General features: G+C 46.9%; 2 protein-coding genes across 2 annotated transcripts in view; one reads left to right on the top strand and one right to left on the bottom strand.

Moving 5' to 3' along the window:
- LOC144937933 (procollagen galactosyltransferase 1-like) overlaps positions 1-8,442 on the bottom strand; it is a 29,116-nt gene extending 20,674 nt beyond the window's left edge. Inside the window, exons 1-2 of the mRNA XM_078865555.1 lie at positions 8,117-8,442; positions 5,683-5,793 (exon numbers count right to left, since the gene is read on the bottom strand). Coding sequence (XP_078721681.1) covers positions 5,683-5,793; positions 8,117-8,340 — 335 coding nt within the window. The 5' untranslated portion in view covers positions 8,341-8,442. The remainder of the gene's footprint in view (positions 1-5,682; positions 5,794-8,116) is intronic.
- A 6,884-nt stretch (positions 8,443-15,326) lies between these two features.
- Positions 15,327-20,811, top strand: TSEN15 (tRNA splicing endonuclease subunit 15). Its single transcript, XM_078865197.1, has 4 exons — positions 15,327-15,996; positions 17,343-17,424; positions 19,352-19,487; positions 19,576-20,811. Exons 1-4 carry the CDS (start codon positions 15,928-15,930, stop codon positions 19,766-19,768), a joined length of 480 nt encoding a protein of 159 aa, XP_078721323.1. The 5' UTR covers positions 15,327-15,927; the 3' UTR covers positions 19,769-20,811.
- Positions 20,812-24,199: the final 3,388 nt, after the last annotated feature.

Here is a 24,199-nt window from a genome sequence, read left to right as displayed (position 1 = left end):
TCATAGGCTGCTGCGGTGCTACGTTGTGGGCAGCAGATTCTATTGTTGTACTGTACATCTATGCTCCCTGCCTTTACCAATCTGCACTTACCTGTGTGGTAGAGTATGGTGAAATAACGTCCAAAGCCTGCACTTCATGGGGATGCCCTTTTCCAGCAGTAGATTAGCAATAGGGCTGTACATGTATGTAATGGAACTTGCATAACTTGCTGTATTAGTCGACCGCACTATGATGCAACAGATGGTGCAGATGTTAGGTTGTGGTGGCTTGCAAAGCAGAAGACTGTCTTCAAATCCCGTTCCGTGATAAGCTCAGCTACTGATCACTCCAGGGCCATGACAATCACTACAAAGTCGACAAAGTTTGTCCTCTTTATTGATTGGCCCACGCCATGGGAATGTGAAATTGACACCTCTGCCTCACAGCTGCAAGCAGGATATGAAAATTGTCCCATGCTTATATAAGCAGGAAAACACTTTGTAAATGTGGATTTAGTGGAAATCTTTTGGGCTCCTACGTCATGGTTTATCTATCGCTATAATCTACACTGTTCAATCTACTAACATTAAAATCACTCTGAGATGTACGTGTAAAAGTAATTTCTTGAGTAATACATACTCTACATGTAAAATTCTGTAAATCAGAAGCACACTAACTTAGGTCCTATATCACCTACTCTGCTGACTTATCAGCCAGCGCTATCAGCCAGCGGGTATATAGAGTTCAAAACAAACAGATAACGTTAAGCCTGAGCCAAGAACTTCGGGGTAGACTCTCCCACCAAGGCAAACGACATCTTGAGCTCAGCATGAATGGGTTTCCACATTCAAATTTGGCTGTTTGTGTTGGTGCATGCACCACAACCGCAGTCATCAATACACTGCGATGCATTAAGCACTTGGAAGGAATTGTTTTGTTTCACGGATAAGGCTTTATTTTAAGGTAGACTTGTATACAAGGTGCAACCGCTTGCTTTGATTGGAGCAGATACTGTATATCTCATTCCAAGGCGAGTTTGGACTTGGCAAGTTTGGGTGTAGTGTTCCCATTATTTTAGGCAAGAATTTTAAATGCAGAAACGTAATACGAGTTTAAAAAAAAAAAGGTACCACCATACGGAACGCTACATGTAACATGCTACGGGGCATTGCGTGCATTCACCAAGCGAAAATGTAAACAGACTTAACCGATCCCTACTACTGCGCCCTCCTGAAATCGCAAAGACTCAGTGGAACGGAGCCTGTCTTGCCGCATTTTTAGCGGTAACGTCTGGAAAAATACCACCGTGGCGGCAGAGCCAGTCGCAGGCCCAGGGCCAAGCAAACCACCCGTCAAACAACTTGACGCGCCAGCATGCCCGCTTTCCCGGGAGCCGTGGTGGGCGCAGCAGGTCCTGGAGACGTTTTAATAATAACGGCGGTGTCGTGACACATCAGCTATGCGGAGGCACGGTTGCAACTTGCACGCAGCTCATCCAATTGAATGGAGCAGTCTGTTATTTGGCAGAGCAGGTATGAATTCGGGGGTTCCAGCCAGGACAGAAGAATGTCGTGGTGCATGAATGTGTTTACCAGCTTGTGCACATTGGGTGTAGCTTATGCAATGAAATGCCAGCATTGCATTGATTTCGTCCACGCATTGAAGCATCAAAGGTATTTGCCGTATCTTGTACGATAATACATATAAATAAAATTGAATGTGCATAAATGTATGCACTTCTTTCACACCGTACGTAGCCAACCGCGCTAATCAGGGGAGCGGAGAAGGACAACAAATTATCTGTATGGTGTATAGTGTCTAAATGCAACTGCATCTCATGACACTGCACACATCTTAAATCGAAACTTTGAAAATTAAATGCTGTAACGTTTGTAAACTTGCCTGCATGTTAAGCGGAGAGGTTAAGAAGTCGAGCTACTAACAAACTGGTGGAGAGTATGAAGTTAGTTTATTTTGACTAATAATGTGCACTTAAAATAATATGGGGATAATGAGAATAAATAGACAATGAGTTAGAAAAATATGCAAGCTTGTTATCAATTGTTACGGGTTTGTTTTAATGACGTGACAAAGCTTATCATTGATTGTGAGTTACATCACCACAAAGTTATTGTCAAAATTAAAACATTATGTTGAGTAGCATCAGAGCCATGTTAAGTCAACTCCTTCCACTGTTTTGGATTACTGGTGACAGTGCGCATACCTGGCGAAGTGGCTCCACTCCAGCCACATGTTAATCCCCACCACATTTTCTGTCTACTGCTTTTCGCAAACACAACCACAGGCACCGTCATTTTTTACGCATGACCAATTGTCCTTTTGGGAAAATGTACGCGAGGTTTGCAGCTGTGCATAAGGCAGCGAGTGCAACGTGGGAAAAGGCATACATTTGCCTTACGGTAATACATACCTATGGTAACAACAACAACAAAAAACAACCAATACAAAATCTGCAGGAATAGTAACCAAGTTATACAATACCTAATACTTTGCAGATTGTAAGATGTATTACAGGGCTTTCTAAAACGATAGAGGCTAAGTTGCCCGGATGACGACACACAGCTTCAAGTGCCGTGATCTCATCGTGGAAAGTACAAGCATAAATTGAATACTTTGGAAAATGCGAAATGGATATTTTCAATCCACACTTAGGCTTTCGCGAACAATATTCTCCATAAGAGAGGTTTTTGGGTTAGATTGCGTAAATATAAATGTGTCGTTCAACCCGCCACCAACCGACAAAGGCATTTAGTAAAGTTTGTCACGTAATCAAAACATGACAATTAGTTACTGTTGAGGCTGTGGCCTGATGAGGCTGGTTGTAATTACTAACGAAACGTCTTACTCGAATTGTAAATGTTGTGGGTTTACTCTCCAACACACCGGTGTGCTGTACGAGTAACGAATTGGCACTTTCTGTTTGCGTGACAAACCTCACTAATTAGCTGTGTCGGGTGGTGGCGGTGGATTTAACGGCACATTTAAATTTACACGATATAACCTAAAAAAAAAACCTCTATTATGAATCCACACTGGCCGAGCGATCGATGGGCGTTATGAAATGCAACGAGTGCCCGTTACATTTCATAGAGTGCACAAGTGACGCTTGCAAGTCGTGTTTGTTTGGCAAGAGCTATAAACTCAGCCACACACCTGCCTGCAGGCTGTCAGAGTAGTGAGGAATGTCACTTCTGGTATTTGTTGTCACTTATTTTGCGTTCTCAATGCGGTGGCTGCAAGGAAACTATACACTGTATAAAGTAGGGTCCCAGTGGTTGGTTAAAGCTGTGGTGTGAGATGTTAACTATCTCGCCTGGTATACAGGAGGTCATAGGTTCAATCCCATCCCTGACACCTGTATATTTGGAGTTTGCATGTTCTCCCCATGGTCGCGTGGATTTTTCTCCGTGTCCTCCGGTTTTTCCCTCCACATTTTGAAGCATGCGTGGTGTAGAGTATTTGGCTGCTATAAATTTCCATGCGATAAGCCACTTCGTTGAGCTATCATTTGTGGCCAGGTCACTTCTGAATAAGAATTATATAGCTCAGTGGGCCTTACTTGATAAAATAAAAAAGAGTTTAGTTAGTTTTAGCAACTGGACAGGCTTAATTCAGGACTTTACGCCATTATGCATTTGTAAATCTTCGTATAAGTAGATTCCTGCATGTCCTCTACAAAGTAACCTGCATCTTTTTTCTGCTTTAAAATATTTCTCATTGCAATCTGCTATATGCACGTAAAGCATTTAATATGTTGTACAGAATAAGCATATGTGTACACACACTTCTTCCAAGACTACTAAAATGTTGAGGCAAAAACTATTTAAAAAATAGCTGTAACACACAACAGGTGTTGCTGCAATCTGTAAAAAAAAATCCCATAAAACCTAGGTAAGCGATTTAAATCATGAAAATGTGTGCATTTTCCGAGTAATAAAAGCAAAGATCAATGGGCACTTTCTTTCTCGCAATTGCTCAAAAAATAACACTTAAAGGTCCAAGAATGTAATAAAAACAAACATTAAAAAGCACACAATTAAAGTGCGATGTTTTATTTTTAAATGCCACTGGCGCAGCAATAGGGCAGTGATAAGCACGCTGGACTATGAACCTGACGACAAAAGTGCGACCCTCACTGCGGATAATTTGTTTCATCTAAACTAAACTAAAATCATTGGCAATATCTGAAAGAGTCCTTCTGAGGCAACCTCCTGCACAAACCCCCGCTGACCTGTGTGGTGATGTATGGTCCCACACTGGCCATTGTGGTGATGTATGGTCAAACAACACCCACCACTGCAAGGAATGGCGAGGCCTTCTTCCAAAGCGCATTAAAACGACTTTATTTAATTATTTTCAACAACCTACACGTGGACACAAGTCCAATCGAATGATTGATGTAAAAAAAACTGGGCTTCAAGGTTAGTGTGATGGGGGTATCTTTTAGAATCTTGTTCTAAAATATAGCCGACCGACACCCCATCCGTGCACGGGCAAAGATATGCGTATGGCTTAAGTATTACGAATGGTATAGGTGGCGTTAGGAAGTGGTAAGGGTGTAATGGTCAAAATGGAGTGGTAAGTATGGTGTGGTGTGCGTGTTACAGATGAAACGGTGAAGCTGCTCAATTACCCTCCTAGGTGTGATGACCTCCCTCTCTCCTCTGGCCGTAGACCCCTCTCACCCGTAGTTTTCCGGGACCTTTCTGCTGCTTTAAAAACACAAAAGATGACTCTACCTTCCTTGAATCAATCCATCCATCACCATGTAGGCATCTCTAGCACACACTTTCTCTCCTGGTTCCACTCTTACCTCTCACACGGCACCTTCTGTTTCCATACTTGGACTGCCTTCCTCTCAAAAACCCCTGTTCTTTGGTGTCTCTAGAGGCTTCATCCTTGCCCTCCTGCTTTTCTCAAGGCATCTTCTCCCTCTTGGGCAAAATCATCGCTAATATTTACGCTGAGCACCACTTCTATGCATAAAAAATATATAAAATGAACCCAACCTCACTGTCCACTCTGATACCCTGATTTGACATGGTCTCATCTGACCTTTTACACTTCCGCTGCCCCAACTTCTTGTTCTGTGACAGTAATACTGTAATCGCACGCTTCCTTTCCCAAGCATGCCCAGGCACCACTCTTATGTGCGGCATCTTGAGATGCGATTGCATGAAGACGCTCTGTGAATACAAATAGTTATCGTTCCACGGTGGCGAGATGTAAACTACCTCGCCTGGTATGGAGGTCGTGGGTTCGGTTCGATCCCGACCCTGATGCCTGTATATTTGGAGTTTGGATTTTCACCCCATGGTCACGTGGATTTTTCTCCGGGTCCTCCGGTTTCTCCCTCTACATTTATAAACATGGGTTTAAGAGTATTTGGCTCCTATAAATTTCCACGTGATAAGCCACTTCGTTGAGCTTTCATTTGTGGCCAGCTCACTTCTGAAAAAGAGCTACATAGCTCAGTGGGCCTTACCTGGTAAAACAAAAGTGTATACACTTAGTCGTGGGGGTGCAGTTGTACAGACGGGGCGATACAAATGAGACGTGTGCAGGTCGTTTGTGGTGTGGGTGGGGATGTGGTGTGCTTGGAATTGATGGTGCAGTTTGGTGAATTGAGAGTGCATGAGGTGCACATGCCAAGCAGTACTCGGACACACATAAGCACTCACAGGGGCTCTGCCAAGGGCCTCCACTCCACGTAGTGGTACATCTTCTGCACGCCCATCAGCCACTCCATGAGCACCGCAGTCGTGTTGTCGATGTTGTGGTCCGTAGCCACCCTTGGGGACACAAACAAGGTTTAGGATTTTCACGTGGAGGACATTTAGGGAGACCGGAAGAGACAGTGACAAGTGACAAAAAGCAGAGGGCCTCTCCATCTGACGCTTGGAGAAAGGAAACCACAAAATATGAACACAGAGACCAGGGGACATGTGAGAGTCATAAGTATGTAATAAGAAAAGTGACACAGACGTATAATCCATCTCGCTTGCTCTGACCACAGAGGCCATGGTGTATGGGGTGTCTATGTTGTGTGCATGGTACGTGTGTGTGTGTATATGCTATGTGTACGTGAATAGATGTGGTGTGAATGGTGCACATATGGTATGCATGGCCTTTATATGGGAGGTATGGGGTGTGTGTGTATATATGATTTGGGTGTTCAATATTGCGTGATGTGCAATTTGGATATGCTCTCTCACCAGAGCACCATGCGGTCCTTGGGGAAGTCTACCCTGTGTATATATGGGATGTGGTGTGTATATGGGATGCGTGGTGTGTATATATGGGATGCGTGGTGTGTGTATATGGGATGCGTGGTGTGTGTATATGGGATGCGTGGTGTGTGTATATGGGATGCGTGGTGTGTGTATATGGGATATGTGGTGTGTGTATATGGAATGTGTGGTGTGTATATGGGATGCGTGGGGTGTGTATATGGGATGCGTGGTGTGTGTATATGGGATGTGTGGGGTGTATATGGGATGCGTGGTGTGTATATGGGATGGATGGTGTATATATGGGATGCGTGGTGTGTGTATATGGGATGTGTGGTGTGTGTATATGGGATGTGTGGTGTGTGTATATGGGATGCGTGGTGTGTATATATGGGATGCGTGGTGTGTATATATGGGATGCGTGGTGTGTATATATGGGATGCGTGGTGTGTGTATATGGGATGTGGTGTGTGTATATGGCATGCGTGGTGTGTATATGGAGATGCGTGGTGTATATATGGGATGTGTGGTGTATATATGGGATGCGTGGTGTGTATATGGGATGTGGTGTGTGTATATGGGATGCGTGGTGTGTGTATATGGGATGTGTGGTGTGTATATGGGATGCGTGGTGTGTGTATATGGGATGTGTGGTGTGTATATGGGATGTGTGGTGTGTATATATGGGATGCGTGGTGTGTATATATGGGATGTGGTGTGTGTATATGGCATGTGTGGTGTGTATATGGAGATGCGTGGTGTATATATGGGATGTGTGGTGTATATATGGGATGCGTGGTGTGTATATATGGGATGTGTGGTGTGTATATATGGGATGTGTGGTGTGTATATATGGGATGTGTGGTGTGTATATGGCAGTGTTCTTCATTGACTGTGGCCCCTGACGTGCCGCATCCCACAACACACGACACGTCCCCCCCCCCACCCCCATCATCATCAGCGTGCTGCTGTCAAACCCCAATGATTTAAAACGTGTGGAGGCCCTCACACCGATGATGTCTTATCGGTGAAAGTGGACCCCCCTCTGAAAATTATCGAAGAGCATTGATAGACGGTATGCATGGATAGTGCGCGTGTGTGTGTGTATACAGTGTTGTGTGATCGGCTCACTCCAGAACGCCATGCGGTCCTTGGGGTACCCTCTGCCGTGTACATATAGGATGCATGGCGTGTGTGTGTGTATGGTATGCGTTGTGTGTGTGTGTTCGTGGTGTGTGTATACATGGTGTGTGTGTGTGTGTATATACATGGTGTGTGTGTGTTCATGGTGTGTGTGTTCATGGTGTGTGTGTTCATGGTGTGTGTGTTTATGGTGTGTGTGTGAAAATATGGTATACATGGTGTGTGTGTGTGTGTGTCCATAGTGTGTGTGTATATACATGGTGTGTGTGTGTGTGTCCATGGTGTGTGTATGCATGGTGTGTGTGTGTGTACATGGTGTGTGTGTATGTATACATGGTGTGTGTATGTGTCCATGGTGTGTGTGTATGCATGGTGTGTGTGTGTACATAGTGTGTGTGTATGTATACATGGTGTGTGTGTATGTGTCCATGGTGTATATGTGTACACGGTGTGTGTGTCATGGTGTGTATGTGTCCATGGTGTGTGTGTGTTCATGGTGTGTGTGTGTTCATGGTGTGTGTGTATGTATACATGGTGTGTGTGTGTATGTGTCCATGGTGTATATGTGTACACGGTGTGTGTGTCATGATGTGTATGTGTCCATGGTGTGTGTATGTATGGAGTGTATGTGTGTGTTCATGGTGTATATGTGTCATGGTGTGTGTATGTGTCCATGGTGTGTGTATGTATACATTGTGTATGTCTACAACACGGTACACGCGGTGTCCGCGCGTTCTCTCACCAGAGCGCCATGCGGTCCTTGGGGTAGTCGAGCCTCTCCAGGCAGCCCAGGGCGTAGGGGAGGCTCCGCGCGGCGTTCCTGGCGAGCAGCGCCACGAGCACGGTGGGCGCACGGGGGCCCGACTCCGACACGCTCCTCTCCTCAGAGAAGTAGGCGCCCGCACGGCCACGCAGCAGCACAAGCAGCAGCAGCAGCAGCAGGGGGAGCAAGCAGCGACACAGCATGTTGTGATGATAAACAGCAGCAGCAGCAACAGCGGCAGCAGCAACAGCAGCAGCAACGTGAAGAGCTCACGGGAGCGCAAGGACTCCCCAGCCGACGCGGGTGCCACGAATGCCACTGAGGAATCGAATCGAGGCTGCGCGTAAATCGTCGCGCGCGATTCCAAACAAGCCCCCCCCCCTCCCGTGTGCTGTTGAATGCGATGGGAGGGTTAGACGCTGAATCGATTCCGGCGACAATGGTTGTTTTCGGTTTAGGAGGAATCGATTCCGGTGGAGGATGTTTCGATTGCGTGCGCTTTGCGTGTATTGGATGGAGTCTCAATTGAGTGTCAATACAAATTGACTCGCCTCTCTCTTTCTGGCTTTCCGTTGATAAAATGCACCAACACTCGGTCTGGTGTTTAGGCCACCAAACATTTATTGATGTATTATCAGACAGCGTTTTTTTAGAGTTTGTCGTCAATTTTAATTAATCCATTCTGACCCAAGTGTTTTTTTAATGTTAGAGTTAACGGTGTAACTTTTTTTATTCAGTAAAGCCTAAACCTAATATGGTTTCAATTTGAAATAGAAAAAAACAATAGTTTAGTTAAGCAACCAAAAACGGCTAAATGCCCTTTATATATATAAAACACACAATTACCTAAAGTAAACAACGCGTCCTTCCACATATTTATTTGTCTTTACACGTTACAAACTGTTTTACAAACCAAGACCGGGTTCGGCTATTGCCCAGTGAGACACGATTATATTCCTTTTAAGGCAATGTTATTGACGGATGTGTTGCGTCTGTATGACACAGCTTTTCTCGAAACCAGGTAATAAATACTGCCTCTAATGCTGCCAGTTCATGTCTCCAACTTGCTTACGATGTCTAATCCACACGGGTTGCTTTGCATTTAAACTTTGCAATAGATCATTATCAGACGATAACCTCCCTCCTTTCCCATCGATGTCCAGCCACAGACAAAGCATCCCATCAGCCACACGGGAGTGCATCATTTCAGCAGTCCCTGGGATCAACGCAGCAAACCATAAGGCCGGTTTCGACTTTCAGCGTCTCATCAGCAAGCCAGACTTTATACTCTTAGGTTTTTTTTCGGTAAAGTCACGTAGGTAAAAAAAATAGAAATAATAGAAATTAAATAATAAATCACGACGTTTCGGAGGCAACACAAGCTTCCTTCATCAGGTGTAAAAAAGGCACAGCCAAATAACTGTAATAGCCTCAAATCTAGAATTAAAGCCAGGCTTTCTTGAATCATATGCTGGGTGACTTTTAAAGGCGACGGGCGAGTGTGCAGGCCTTCATCTCGCGGCGCATAGACCATGGATAAAGATAATGGTAAACTCATTAAGGGGCCGTCCATAAATGACGTCACGCACCTAGGGGAGGGGGGGGTCAGACATTTGTGACGATGTGTGACGAGGAGGGGGGGGGGTGAGAAATGTTACGTCACGTAAAAATGCGCAACTTTAAATAAATAGACAACACGTTCTACTTAATTAAATATACTTTTTAATAAATGTTTTCTCCAACAGCATCAGAGTACAGCGGCACATTAAATACGCACTACAATGACAATAGTTTAAAGCGATTTGAAGCATGTTTTATTTTCAAAATGGAAATATGGTTTGGGGGGGGGCAGAGCTTTGTGACGTCATATTTGAGGGGGGGTCTGACTTTTTGTGACGCCGTGTGACAAAGGGGGGGGGGCAAAAATCGTCTAAAATCGCGTGACGTCATTTATGGACGGCCCCCAAAGGAAATATAATGTCAAGCAGTCGAGTTAATTGATGAACCAGCACGAATGTCACTCCCTGAGTGCTCCCGTGAACTTCACTCATTGACTCATTGATTCCTCCGCCCATGTTGAGGTCTAAGAGATGGGTCGACCAGACTTACTCTTTGGTTCTTTCGGTAAAGTCACGTATCAAGAGAAAATAATAAATTCAATACTAGCATACGACGGTTCGATTGCAACACAAGCAATCATCATCAGGTATAAATGAAATAGAAACACAAATCTAGTATACTTAGAAATGTAATGTAATACTACAGAGAGTCGGATAACATAACAGTCAACACCCTACTTGGTTGATTACGTTCTTCCTGAGAACGCTAGCATTCTAGGGTGTTGACTGTTATGTTATCCGACTCTCTGTTGTATTACATTACATTTCTAAGTATATTAGATTTGTGTTTCTATTTCATTTATACCTGATGATGATTGCTTGTGTTGCAATCGAAACGTCGTATGCTAGTGTAATGCGGGCGTAAACGGCTTCGCGGATATGACGTCATGGGGGGGAGGAGTTAGGTCACGTGTGAGAGAGGGGTGAGGTTTTAAGGGAGAGATACCGGAAGAGACGGGGGAGTGTGGGAGACAGAGTTAGAGTGAGGCCACGCAGGGCGGAGGTCGAGGAGTGGCGAGATCGCCACACACACGGGGGAGTAAGACTTGGCACCGTCGGCCAGCGGTGACCAAGCGCGGAGGAACGACGGGCAGCGGTGGAGCTGCAGTGAGGGCAGCGGTGGAGCTGCAGTGAGGGCAGCCGGAGGACTGCACAGGGGATCTGCAGAGGTGTGGAGGCTCGGGAGCGAGAGCAGCTATGGAGCTGCCAAGGGGAGAGCTCTGAGCGAGGGCCGTGTGGGAAAGGTGTAAGAACCCGAATAAAGGACAACGGAGACAGACCCAGGATCGAGTCCTTTATTACACTGGTGTCAGAAGTGAAACGGCATGTCAAAACAGCTCAGAAGAAAGAATATTCGTGCGCCATCATCTGCTACATCATCCGACGACGACGACCTTCCTCGGGCGGTCGACCTGCCTGCGATGGAGGAGGAGATCCGTGCGGGAACAAGTGCGGGTCCGGGAGTCCAAGATGTCGCCGCGTCGGTGGACCCGTCTGCACCAGAGGACGCGGATTGGCGATGGAGGCAGATGGCGGCGCAGCTGGAGACGCTGAAAATCGTGCTCGCGCAATTGTGCCAGCTCGTCACGCCGAGGACTGCGTTGGAGAGAGCCGATGGAGGTCCGCAGGTCGCTGCCTTGCCTCTGCTGTCGGCGCCATTGGCCACGCGGCAAGAAGACGCCATCTTGGGCGTGGCAGGAGAAGAACGGCGGGAAGCCGCCATCTTGCGCTCTCCGCGTCGAGAGGCCGCCATCTTGAACACGTTGCGATGCGACGCCATTTTGAATATGCCGCCTGGTGAGTCATCGGCTGAGGACGGTGCAACAAGGAGTCGCAGTCGTCATCTCACGACCGTCAAAGAATTCTCCATCGGGGGCGATTGGAGTGCTTTCGCCTGCAGATTTCTGGCGGCGGTACGCTCAGCAAGGTGGACGGACGCTGAGGCATTGGAGGTTTTACCGACTCTTCTCGATGACGAGTCGGTGAGATTCTTCCGCTCCATAAAGGCAGAGAAGAAGAAAACATTGAGAGGAGTTTTCGACGAGATGGCAGATGCATATGAGCCACCGGATGATGCTCATCGCCGGTTTGTTCAACGTCAGCGAGCACCCGAGGAGTCGCCGGTGGCATACAGGGGTGCGGTATTGGAGTTGGCCATGGCTGCATACCCGGAGACGGAGCCTGACCTGCTCGAACCTCTCATCTTGGGTAAGATGCTCGAGCTGTCCCGGGATTTGGGGATTCCTATGCCGGTGTGTGGCCACGAAAAGCTTACGTCCCGGGCGGCCGCTAAATGTCTTGATGCCCAGTTCAACCTGCGCCGTTGGAAGCAAGTCACGGCGTGGACGGGGGGGCCCATCGTCGAGGGAGGTGCCGCGGGTTGGGATCCCAAGAAGGCGGTGTACGTTCCTGACGGGGGGGGCCCGCAGGAGCTGACAGCCGCCTCTGCTCAGTGGTTGGCCAGCAGTACGCCGGGGCCGGGATCTGCGCCACCGCCACGGGAGCGTCGGGACGGGGTGCCTGCGGCGCGGCGCAACAACATCGACTGCTTCCGCTGCGGCCGTAAAGGCCATTACGCCAGGGACTGCTGGGCCTGCGTCCCGGGTCCGCCCCAGCAGGAGGCCTCGTCAGCGGACGTGCCACGGAAGGATCCTCCAGGACAGACAAGCCGGCCGTGACATTGCTGGAGACAGGAGACTCTGCTCGGGGTGTGCCTACCACGGCTGCGGGGACTCCGAGCCCCGCCGCCCTTCCGACCCCGTCGCAGACACGATCGCGACGCACCTCCGACGCTGGGCCTTCAGGGACACGAGACCGGGACGTTGACGGGCCTCCAATAGCGACAGGAGGACTTCATCCTGTCGCTCCTAAAACCCCGTCACGTACCCGGTCTGCAGGAGGGCCGCCGCCCGTCCGGGACGGACCGGCGACCCGAACGCGCTCAAAGTCCCTTACATTTCGTTAAATTTTACTGTTGTGTTTTGTTGTTGTTGTTATATTTATTGTATGCTTCGTTGTCCTTGAATGTGTGATGGTTGTGTTCGCTCGCATTACTTGTCTCGTTATTGTTCAGCCGAGGTCGGCTGGATTTTCTCTACGGGGGAGGGTGGTGTAATGCGGGCGTAAACGGCTTCGCGGATATGACGTCATGGGGGGGAGGAGTTAGGTCACGTGTGAGAGAGGGGTGAGGTTTTAAGGGAGAGACACCGGAAGAGACGGGGGAGTGTGGGAGACAGAGTTAGAGTGAGGCCACGCAGGGCGGAGGTCGAGGAGTGGCGAGATCGCCACATACACGGGGGAGTAAGACTTGGCACCGTCGGCCAGCGGTGACCAAGCGCGGAGGAACGACGGGCAGCGGTGGAGCTGCAGTGAGGGCAGCGGTGGAGCTGCAGTGAGGGCAGCCGGAGGACTGCACAGGGGATCTGCAGCGGAGCTGCAGAGGTGTGGAGGCTCGGGAGCGAGAGAAGCTATGGAGCTGCCAAGGGGAGAGCTCTGAGCGAGGGCCGTGTGGGAAAAGTGTAAAAACCCGAATAAAGGACAACGGAGACAGACCCAGGATCGAGTCCTTTATTACACTAGTATTTAATTTATTATTTTCTCTTGATACGTGACTTTACCGAAAGCACAAAAGAGTAATTCCTGCAGTCACGAAAGCTCCAAATTAAATTAAGGATGAAAACTTAAAACATATGAATTGCTTCCAACATGCATTTATTAAAATGTTTTCATTTAAATTTAACAATCAAACATAGAACAATTATTAAGTTAAATAAAGTAATAATACAAAATAAAACCATTCCAATAAGAAAGTAATAGGACTTTTCAAATCGCAGCCTTTGCGATTTGCTAATCGCATTGTTTCAAATTGCGATATCGATTTGAAATCGATTAATCGCTCAGCCCTCGTCTCAACCACACTCTGAACAAACGCCCCCAGTTCACAGCACGCGTCTTTCTGCTCCACTGTAGAATTTCCCTCCCCATCGCCGTCTCTCTCCTCCCAATCTCAATGAAAGAAACGTGTTTACACCTCTTATAACAAATTTAGTGGTGCTGTTTGTTTCTGGCCGCGTGACGTTCTGGGCCTTTTCTCCGCACCTGTGTTTTAAGATAACGACACGGATGTATCGGGGAGAATCGATGAGCGCTTCAAAGGTCATCAGATTCCTCCTCGATAAATTTTCTGATTCTGACATTTATTTATTATTTGGTACTTGCTTATATTTCTCTATCTTGATGTTATATCGGATTTTTTAAAATTGTTTATGTAACTCGGTGACCCGCCCCTATTGGTCATCTGTGCAAACGAGCTTTATAGCTCATCGGATTCCTCCTCCAGTATAAACATTCCGATTCTCTGTATCTGCCGTGGAGTGGAATCCCCCATACGGGGAACGCTGTGGTTGCGGGACTCGCCCCCCACACGCACACTGGGATATACAGGGGCCGTCCATAAATGACGTCACGCGATTTTGGACGATTTTTGACCCCCCCCCCCTCGTCACACGGCGTCACAAAAAGTCAGACCCCCCCCCCCCTCAAAAATGACGTCACAACGCTCTGCCTCCCCCCCCCCAAATTTTTTTTAAAAAAATATGCTTCAAATCGCTTTAAACTATTGTCATTGTAGTGCGCATTTAATGTGGCGATGTATTCTGATGTTGTAGGAGTGTTGTTATATAAATCAGGGTTGTTATAACAATTCTATATTATTTTTCGATTTAAAGCTCGTTGTGGCCGAAAGATCGTGAGAATTTTATTTTATTATGTTTTATTTTTATTATTTTATTATTTCCCTTCTACGTGACTTTACCGAAATAACCAAGAAGATGAATTCTATATTCATTTAAAGTTGCACATTTTGATGTGACGTCACATTTCTCAACCCCCCCCCCACCTCGTCACATATCGTCACAAATGTCTGACCCCCCCCCCACCCTAGGTGCGTGACGTCATTTATGGACGGCCCCACACGATGGTGCAGCAGGCGCATCTACCGGTCGTCTCGGTCAGCCAACCCCTGGGCACCTGCTGGGTCTGTCCCGAGACCTCCCTGCCAGCAGCGAGCCTTTGACACTCCACGTGGCCTCTAAGTGCACCTGGCCTGGCACCAGGCGCCGTGGTGACGTCACCGCCACTAAGTGGCGCACGGCGGGTATTGGATGTCGTCATAGGACTTTCGTGACCCACTCTAGCCACTAGATGCCGCTGCATTAAAATTAAAATAAACCCTCGCACTCGAATTACAGGATTAGAATTGCCATGTTTATTTCGATTATGTTATTTGTAACGCGACCGGAGAGAGAAGATTTTGCTGTTTTTTCTTGGATTTTTCTGTTGTGCGTAGTCACTTTAAGATGTTATTTGTTCATGTTTTTGCTTGTTGCGGTTGCACCCCAGTCAATAGCCGCATGGCTCACAGAGCTTTACCGAATAAATGAAACTGAAAAGCGATGACGTCACGCCGCCCCTCTTTCCGCAGCGACGTCATAGGTAACAGAGCCGCGCGCGTGACGTCATCGCGCCACCGTTGTGTGCGCGATGACGTCATTTTTCTTTCGCGGCGTGTGACGTCACGCCTTCGCGAGGCATGCGCGTGTCTCCGTAACCTGCGGGTGATCAGAATAGTGATTGTAGCAAAGTAGTCGTAGCGTACTTCATATATATTTTAAATAGAACGTTGAATTTCGTAGTACTGTTATAGCGCTTGGGAAACCTAACTTGTAACACTGGCGCGAGTGTGGAGCCCCCAGGGGGCCGTGGTTGCAGCCTGACGGAGCGAGTGGGTAGCGAGTGGGCCCCCCAAACTACCAGGCCACCACCAACAACCACCAGGCCACCAACAACAACCAACAACAACCACCAAGCCACCAACAACAACCACCAAGCCACCAACAACAACCACCAAGCCACCAACAACAACCAACAAGCCACCAACAACAACCAACAACAACCACCAACAACCACCAAGCCACCAACAACAACCACCAGGCCACCAACAACCACCACCAAGCCACCAACAACCACCACCAAGCCACCAGACCACCAACCACCCAACCACCAAGCCACCAACAACAACCACCCAACCACGCCGACTAGGTTGGAGGTTGGAGGAGACCCACGGTCGTTGTGTTAAACATTCACAACTCGAGGACCGCTGCTCTCATCGTGATGATGTTGGGGAACGCGACGACGGCTCCAGCTGCCGGCGGCACTTTGTACATCCTGAACCATCCCAAGGTGCGCGCGGTTCACTTGTGCCGAGGATAAGAACGGGGTCCGAGTGTATTCCAAGTTAATTGCTGTAATACGGGGGGATGTTGTTGTTGGTCAGATCGCGTAGATATCTAAATGTGTCGTTAAACCCGCCACCACCCGACACAGCCAATTAGTAAGGTTTGTCACGTAAACAGAACGTGGCCAATTCGTTACTGGTACAGCACTACACCCGGTGTGTTGGAGAGCCAAGCCACAACATTTACAATCTGAGTACGACGATTTTGTGGATGATATTGGTCGCGAAAGCCTGCGTGTTAAACTGAATTTCTGTAGTTGTGATGGGTTGAGTGATTACCTGAAGTGACTCAATGGTTGAATGATTATAAGTGAATGAATGGATCGAGTGATTGCAATTTAATGAATGGGTTGAATGATTATAAGTGAATGAATGGATCGAGTGATTGCAATGTAATGAATGAGTTGAATGATTAGAAGTGAATGAATGGATCGAGTGATTGCTATTTAATGAATGAGTTGAATGATTAGAAGTGAATGAATGGGTCGAGTGATTGCAATTTAATGAATGGGTTGAATGATTAGAAGTGACTGGTGTGGCTGTCATGAACAATTGAGTGACATAATGAATGGGGCGAGTGGTTGGAATTGACTTAATAAATTGGTTGATTACATGATAGATGAATGTGAGTCGTAAAAAGTGATTGGGTTGAGTGTAAGTAAATGAATGGGTTGAAATGCCACTGTAATAGTTGCATTGATAGATGAGAACTTACAGAATGAGTGGGTTATTTTTTCACAATATTCTTATTGATTATAAGTGAATGGATGAATAGGTTCACTAATCCAAAGTGAGCAGACTAGTGTTTCACAATAAGTGAATGACCTGAGTGATTGACAGCGATTGAAATGTTGAGTCACGAGTAGTGAAAGAGATATTATAAATTAATGAACAAGTTTTGGATTAATTAATGGAATGCATTCATTTGTGGACTTTGATGGGTTTTCATGAGCCGTGATAGATGGAAAGCCGGTTTGCATACCTGTCACCCCCCTTATCAGTGGCTACCTTATAACAGACCAATTCAGACCCTTATAAATCTCAACGTTCATCCTACAAAGTCCCATCACAAGGGAGAAACACAAACACATTGCCAAACAAAAATCCCTGTATTGAAACGGCTGTATGGACCTGAAAACTCAATTTCCCTGTACAAGAATACGGGTAAACCGTATGGGTTCACAGGTATGGGTTGGTTTTAACTTTGTGAAGCTAACCAGCTATAAATTGAGCACACTAGCACTGCAGGTGATACATTCATGTCAACTTCATTGCCTCTCTGTGTCTGCAGTACAAGGAGCTCCTGGACTTGAAGGTGGCCGAGGAGAGCGAGGCATTCACGACGCTTGTCGTTTACCTTGACCTACTGGAAGGTGACTCAAGCAACCAGATAGTGCGGAATACGTGTGATTAGTGCATTAGCAGTGGTGCAAAAGCACAACAAACAAAAGACTCAAAAACACATTCGTCAATAACACAGCCCGAAACAGGAACATTATAGAATGGGCAACATTTTGGGTAATGGTCTTTCTTCATAGCGGAGAGATGGAGAGGCCAGATAGATTGAATAGTCGTCAGAGACTGCACAATACAAAACATGTGGCCCTGTTAGATATGTTTGAAGAATATTCTTAGGTTTTTTCGGCACTGAAAAAACCTAAGAATATGAATCTTTGCAGTCACGAAAGCTTCAAATCTAGAATGTTTGAAGAATGTTTCTTGATGAACATTCTAGGGACAAAAGTTGTTGTTGCCCTTTGCATCATCTTGGGATTCGTTCGCATGTCGACAAATTATATTGCCTTGTTGAGTTCCAATATTTATCTGGGTTGACGCAGCCCGTCACCCCCTTTTGGCTGATAATTTGAGCGCCGCCGAATGAGCATTACTTGGTAGGAAGTCAGCAGTGATTTTTACATGGATAGCCTGGCCCCTGCCTTGGAAATGATGTTCATCAGAGGGATTGCCTCGTAAAGATGAGCACTGCTTGTTGATGACCTAATCGCCCCGCATGTGCCCTATCTCATCAGATCTCAGAAGCTAAGCAAAATCGAGGCTGGTTAGTACTTGGATAGGAGACGATTGGGGGTTATCAGATGTGGTACCAGGGGCACATATTTGATTGTTATCCCCTCGTATATATGAGGGGGATTCCCCATACTCCTATATCCTCCCTTGTGCCAAACACTCATCGTAGGTATTTATTAAACATCTCAATGTGGGAACTTCTTAGAAATAAGTATTCAGACTGGGTGAGAACTTCCTCAGTAAAGGGCATCATTATTATTATTGTAGTCAATTCATCACACTTTTCAGTACGTGAGGACACCTACTTCATGAGGCCAGGGTGTATGCATGTTGAACTTCTTTCGCACTGTATGTAGCCAACCGTGCTAATCGGAGGTGCGGGGAAAGGACAACAAACTAAACGCAAAAATCAGTTCTCAAGAAATCATTTGCAATCTAGATGATTTTATAGTGCATAGCTCCAGTGGATTCCTAACACCGGAAAGGAAGACCGTTCCAGACGGCCGCAGAAGCGAATCTGAAAGCACGTGATCCCCCAAGCCGCTGCTGTGATGATGACCGGAGTTTGCGTGATGGTTTACACCCCTTGAGACGCGTGGTGAGAGACGTGGTGAGGATAACAGCTACAGGCAGCCAGGATGAGACGTGGTGAGGTTGACAGCTACAGGCAGCCAGGATGAGACGTGGTGAGGTTGACAGCTACAGGCAGCCAGGATGAGAGACGTGGTGAGGTTGACGGCTACAGGCAGTCAGGATGAGAGACGTGGTGAGGTTGACAGCTACAGGCAGCCAGGATGAGAGACGTGGTGAGGTTGACAGCTACAGGCAGCCAGGATGAGACGTGGTGAGGTTGACAGCTACAGGCAGCCAGGATGAGAGACGTGGTGAGGTTGACGGCTACAGGCGGCCAGGATGAGAGACGTGAGGTTGACAGCTACAGGCAGTCAGGATGAGAGACGTGGTGAGGTTGACAGCTACAGGCAGCCAGGATGAGACGGGGTGAGGTTGACAGCTACAGGCGGCCAGGATGAGAGACGTGGTGAGGTTGACGGCTACAGGCAGTCAGGATGAGAGACTTGGTGAGGTTGACAGCTACGGGCGACCAGGATGAGAGACGTGGTGAGGTTGACAGCTACAGGCGGTCAGGATGAGAGACGTGAGGTTGACGGCTACAGGCGGTCAGGATGAGAGACGTGGTGAGGTTGACAGCTACAGGCGGTCAGAATGAGATACGTGGTGAGATTTACAGCTACGGGCGGCACGTGTTTGCAGTGCGCTGCTGGACGGAGGTGAACACGGCGGCGTCGCACGAGCTCGGCCTGCTGTACGTGACGGGCCGTCCCGCGGCGGGAAAGCCGCTCACCGTGGTGCTGCCCGTGTCCTCCCAGGCCTCCGTCAGCCACTGCCGGCAAGTCACAGACGCCTAACACACAAAATTCATCCACGCTCGAGGTGAGGCATACGACACCAATTCATGGACACTGCTGCCATTGCAGGATTCACGAGATCATGAAGCACACGTGCGTGGGCACGGAGCCGGCGAGCGTCACGCTGGCCATCGCGGAGAGCGATTCCACGGTGGTTTACTACCGGCTGACGGACGGCCTCGTCACGCCCGAGCCCCCCGACTGCGTCGAGGACATGGACAACAAGCAGTGGAGGCGGCGCCGACGACGCCAGCAGCGCTGAGGCACACGCCCAGAGCGTCACCCTCGCACGGACAACACCGCGGTGGGGGGGGGCGGATCCGCACGACCCGATGTGACGCGCGCAGCGACCGATTTGGCGCCGACGTGGGTGCGGCGCTGGCAGGCCAGAACGGTCGCCAGATCTGAGCGACCCGCATCCAAGGAGGCTCAACGGAAGCTCAGCGCAGCGCTTTGGGAGAGAGTGTACGTGACGGCAAGCAAAATTGGACCTGCATTAAAGAGGTGTAAAACCTCCACGTGTCACCGCACCCAGGGATGAGCCATGCTTCTGGATTTTAATAGCAGAACAGAGGCAGGGGGTTTCACTGTGGTCTCGCGGATACTGAGGAGGCAAGGGTAAATAATAGACTCGTAACGATTCAACGATTGAAATCAGTTTCTTATGCTCGCGATGCAGTCAAAATGGTGCATTGAGGAATCGACTATGATTCGTAAGCATTATGCTAATGTACTTTTAGGTTCGAAGAAACGGAACATAAACGATGCAAAACATGCAAGAAATAAGGTGCAAATGAGACATTACTAACAGGTCAAATAAAGGAATCAATTCGTGATCCCACATTTTGAGGGTTCAGTCTCCAGGAGGGGAAGTTAATCGTTGGATGCCCAGTAAATTGCACTGACCGGCCCACTATTGCTTTTGAATTCTGCTGATATCCTGTCACGTTTGAATCCACTGCCACATCAATTATTCCCCAAAAAACTACTTCCTAGAGAATACTGAACATGAAATTGTTGATTATCAATTTTTCAATTAGGCTACGCTGTTTAGCTATGTTGGACATATTGTTTTACGCAACTGTATAACTGTATGCAACTTTCATTTTCTAATTGTTTCATGTTTAAGCACTGAAGATGCTTCACAAATGTTTACGATAAACTCACAGCTCTGTTACTCATCGCATTGCCTTCTGTTGACACTAAATGGTGTTACACTTTAGATGGTATTTGTGAAGATAGAAGTAACAAGCTGGGAAGATAGTAATTTAAAGGAGCTTAATGCATGTATTATTATTTGGTTCTTTCGGTTAAGTCACGTCTAAAGATAAAATAATAAATTAAATTAAATAATAGAATACGACGTTTCGATTGCAACACAAGCAATCATCATCAGGTATAATGAAATAGCGACATAATATCTAACCAGAAAACTATAGACAGACATATAGTTTTCTGGTTAGATATTATGTCGCTATTTCATTATACCTGATGATGATTGCTTGTGTTGCAATCGAAACGTCGTATTCTATTATTTAATTTAATTTATTATTTTATCTTTAGACGTGACTTAACCGAAAGAACCAAATAATAATTCCTGCAGTCACGAAAGTTCTAAAATTAAGATCTTAATGCATGTGTACTGTTACAACTCCGGAGGCTTGTCTTAGAGGCACACTTGTTTATTGTAACACCGTACGGAATACTACTTATGGCTTGCGTCCCTAACACTGGTCACGCTCTCGAGCCCTCCGGCTATCCATTACCTAGGGGAGGCTATCTCTCTCCCGAGCCCTCCAGCTAACAATTACCTAGGGGAGGCTATCTGACCTGACCTAGCCAGGGTGCGGGTCCCAACCACTGGCCGCTCAGACCCGGCCCTGATAAGGACGTCGGGTCAGGGGCTCCAGGATCCTAGCTGAGCTGCTCCGTCTTCTGTCTTCGCTCCGTCTTCGTACTGGCTCCCGAACCTCTCGAGAGGTCCGTTATCAACGCTTTTACACCGAGGGGCGGGGCTGTGTGGGATCCAAAACCACCCCGCAGCTCCCACCCGTTGGGAGGGGCTGTGTGGGATCCTGGAACATCCCACAGCTCCTCCTGCTCCGGGACTCGGGATACTGCAATTGCCCCTGCAGGTGTATTTGACCCCCTCTCAATCAGAAAGATTTCTGGCTCCCAGGTGTCTTTTATACAGGTAACGAGCTGAGATTAGGAGCACACTCTTAGAGGGAGTACTCCTAATCTCAGCTCGTTATATACAGATAACGAGCTGAGATTAGGAGCACACTCTTAAAGGGAGTGCTCCTAATCTCAGCTCGTTACCTGTATAAAAAACACCTGGGAGCCAGAAATCTTTCTGATTGAGAGGGGATCAAATACTTTTTCCCTCATTAAAATGCAAATCAATTTATAACATTTTTGACATGCGTTCTGGATTTTGTTGTTGTTATTCTGTCTCTCACTGTTCAAATAAACCTACCATTAAAATTATAGACTGATCATTTCTTTGTCAGTGGGCAAACGTACAAAATCAGCAGGGGATAAAATACTTTTTCCCTCACTGGAAGTGTCTGCAGTCCCCGTTGCCCCACATAGCCCATTTATACCCCTACACGTGCATATTCACTATCTTGCGGGGCAGAATAACATTACTTTTAAGACTAAGAATTGTTTGCTTGAAAGTGTCTTGTTGCCAATCGTGTCCAAAAACTATTGTAAATCTGAGCTTTTTCTATTGGTAAGCTGTGGCGAGTTTAGTAGTGAAAACATGTTACCAAACAGATGGACAGGCATCATGCAGGGTGTCTATTAAGGTATCCTCCATTATTAAAGAATGTTAATTCGCAGTTTAATTTCGGTCGATGAAACTATACAGACTCTTGTTAGTATGACAATTGTATAAGTTTCATCGCTCTAAACCTTCGCAAATCTTTCACGGCATTGGCAAAGCATCACACCGAGATTTGGGAGTCCCCGGGTGTTTGGCAACATCTCAGCTGTGATTATTTTGATTTGAATGCCTCTGTAATCCACTTGTCAAAGCTCTTGCACATGGCGAGTGTACGTGACCTGTGGTGCAATCCATACCAAACTCTTTGGTTCTTTCGGTAAAGTCACGTAGGTATAAAATCAAATAAATCACGACGTTTCGGGCGCAACACAAGCGTACATCAGGTGGGAAAGCGTGGCCTGCTGCTGAGACAGACTGTTTTAAAAGGTTTGAAATGGGTGTACATCAAGGGTCATAAAGAAGTGGCCGGGGCTAGTGATGTTAATGTTAGAAATTAGCATGTTAATGTAAGATCGGAGAGCGGCCTTCTCGACGAGGACACAGAAGTGGCTATGTTAATGTGAGGGATTAGCATGATGTTAATGTGAGGGATTAGCATGTAAATGTAAGCTAGGAGAGCAGCCTCCTATTCCATTTAAGATCTTTGAATCGACTTGCGTGGACTACGCGCTATGGCTGTGTCCAACACGTTGAGCAGCTTCCCCAGACGTGGATGGCTTGCGAACTAACGTGCATGATTCCAAATCAACGTGCCAAACATTTTAAAATCTATGATAGCCGGCACAAAATGCTCTGCAATACTGTAGGATTTTTCCCCAGTCTTAGAAATATTATTTTTACCGAAGACACGACTTTAATTTTGATTTAAAGCTTTCGTGACTGCAGGGATTCATATTCTTGGTTCTTTCGGTAAAGTCACGTAGAAAGGAAATAATAAAATAATACATATAAAACAATAACATTCTCACGACGTTTCGATTTCAACACAAGCAATCATCATCAGGTGTGAAAACCACCGCCACTTTTTTCAAATGTTCTTGCTGTGGTTTTCACACCTAATGATGATTGCTTGTGTTGCAATCAAAACGTCGTGAGAATTTTGTTTAATTTTATTATTTCCCTTCTACGTGATTTTACCGAAAGAACCAAGAATATGAAGACACGACTTTCAAATATCGCTTGCAAAATGTTGCTTTATATAGTAAAATAAGGACACTCTTGGTGGTTTGCTGACATCTAGTGGTAAAAAACGTGTGTGTGTGTATCGATCAATCTGATGTCAATTCTTGTTTAATAATAGAGGGCACCTTTATGGACACCCAATACTTTTGCTGACCTTACCAATTGGCAGTTTCGCAGCTCCTTCACAATGTACAGTTTAAAAATGACGTTTTTCAATGCAATTTTTTTCATTTGGTACTGGCGAATTTGAGATTCGAGTGTTTTTTTACAACTTTTGTGCATAACGATGGGTCCCCTTGCTTAGAGACCACAAGGGCAATCGGTGAGCGTGAGCCCTGACTAACCACAGAAGAAACCCGCAGTGGTTCGGCCGTGTTACATGACACGGCATGGACTGGACCGGCCTGAGAGAGGCTGTCGTTCGGTCTGCAGATAGCAGAGGACATTCTTCTTTCGTATGTATTAATAACAGCAGATTAAAGACGTAATTGTAAATTTGTTATCCACTCAGTTGTCTGTTCATAAGCAGAATGGATCTCCTCCATTCCTCCTTTAAAGCCGTGAAGACAGCAGCGGAGTGTTTACGATGTGGTCCATGGTTTGGGATTAGTTAACGCACTCGCAGGCCGCCGAATCTTTGATGCGCCATTTGTGGCATCAGGTGGGCGCATCGGCCATGCCCGGTCCCGATTCGTTTGATGGTTGATCACACTGGTCAAC

Source organism: Lampetra fluviatilis, chromosome 20 (genome assembly GCF_964198595.1).
Source record: "Lampetra fluviatilis chromosome 20, kcLamFluv1.1, whole genome shotgun sequence".
Taxonomy (NCBI): domain Eukaryota; kingdom Metazoa; phylum Chordata; class Hyperoartia; order Petromyzontiformes; family Petromyzontidae; genus Lampetra; species Lampetra fluviatilis.
This window is presented reverse-complemented; position numbering and strand designations above follow the sequence as displayed.

Coding starts and splice junctions, on each gene's coding strand:
- TSEN15 (XM_078865197.1), top strand. CDS start 15,928: ATGATGTTGGGGAACGCGACGACGGCTCCAGCTGCCGGCGGCACTTTG. Junction 17,425..19,351: donor TTACCTTGACCTACTGGAAG/GTGACTCAAGCA, acceptor ACGTGTTTGCAG/TGCGCTGCTGGACGGAGGTG. Junction 19,488..19,575: donor GCCTCCGTCAGCCACTGCCG/GCAAGTCACAGA, acceptor CTGCCATTGCAG/GATTCACGAGATCATGAAGC.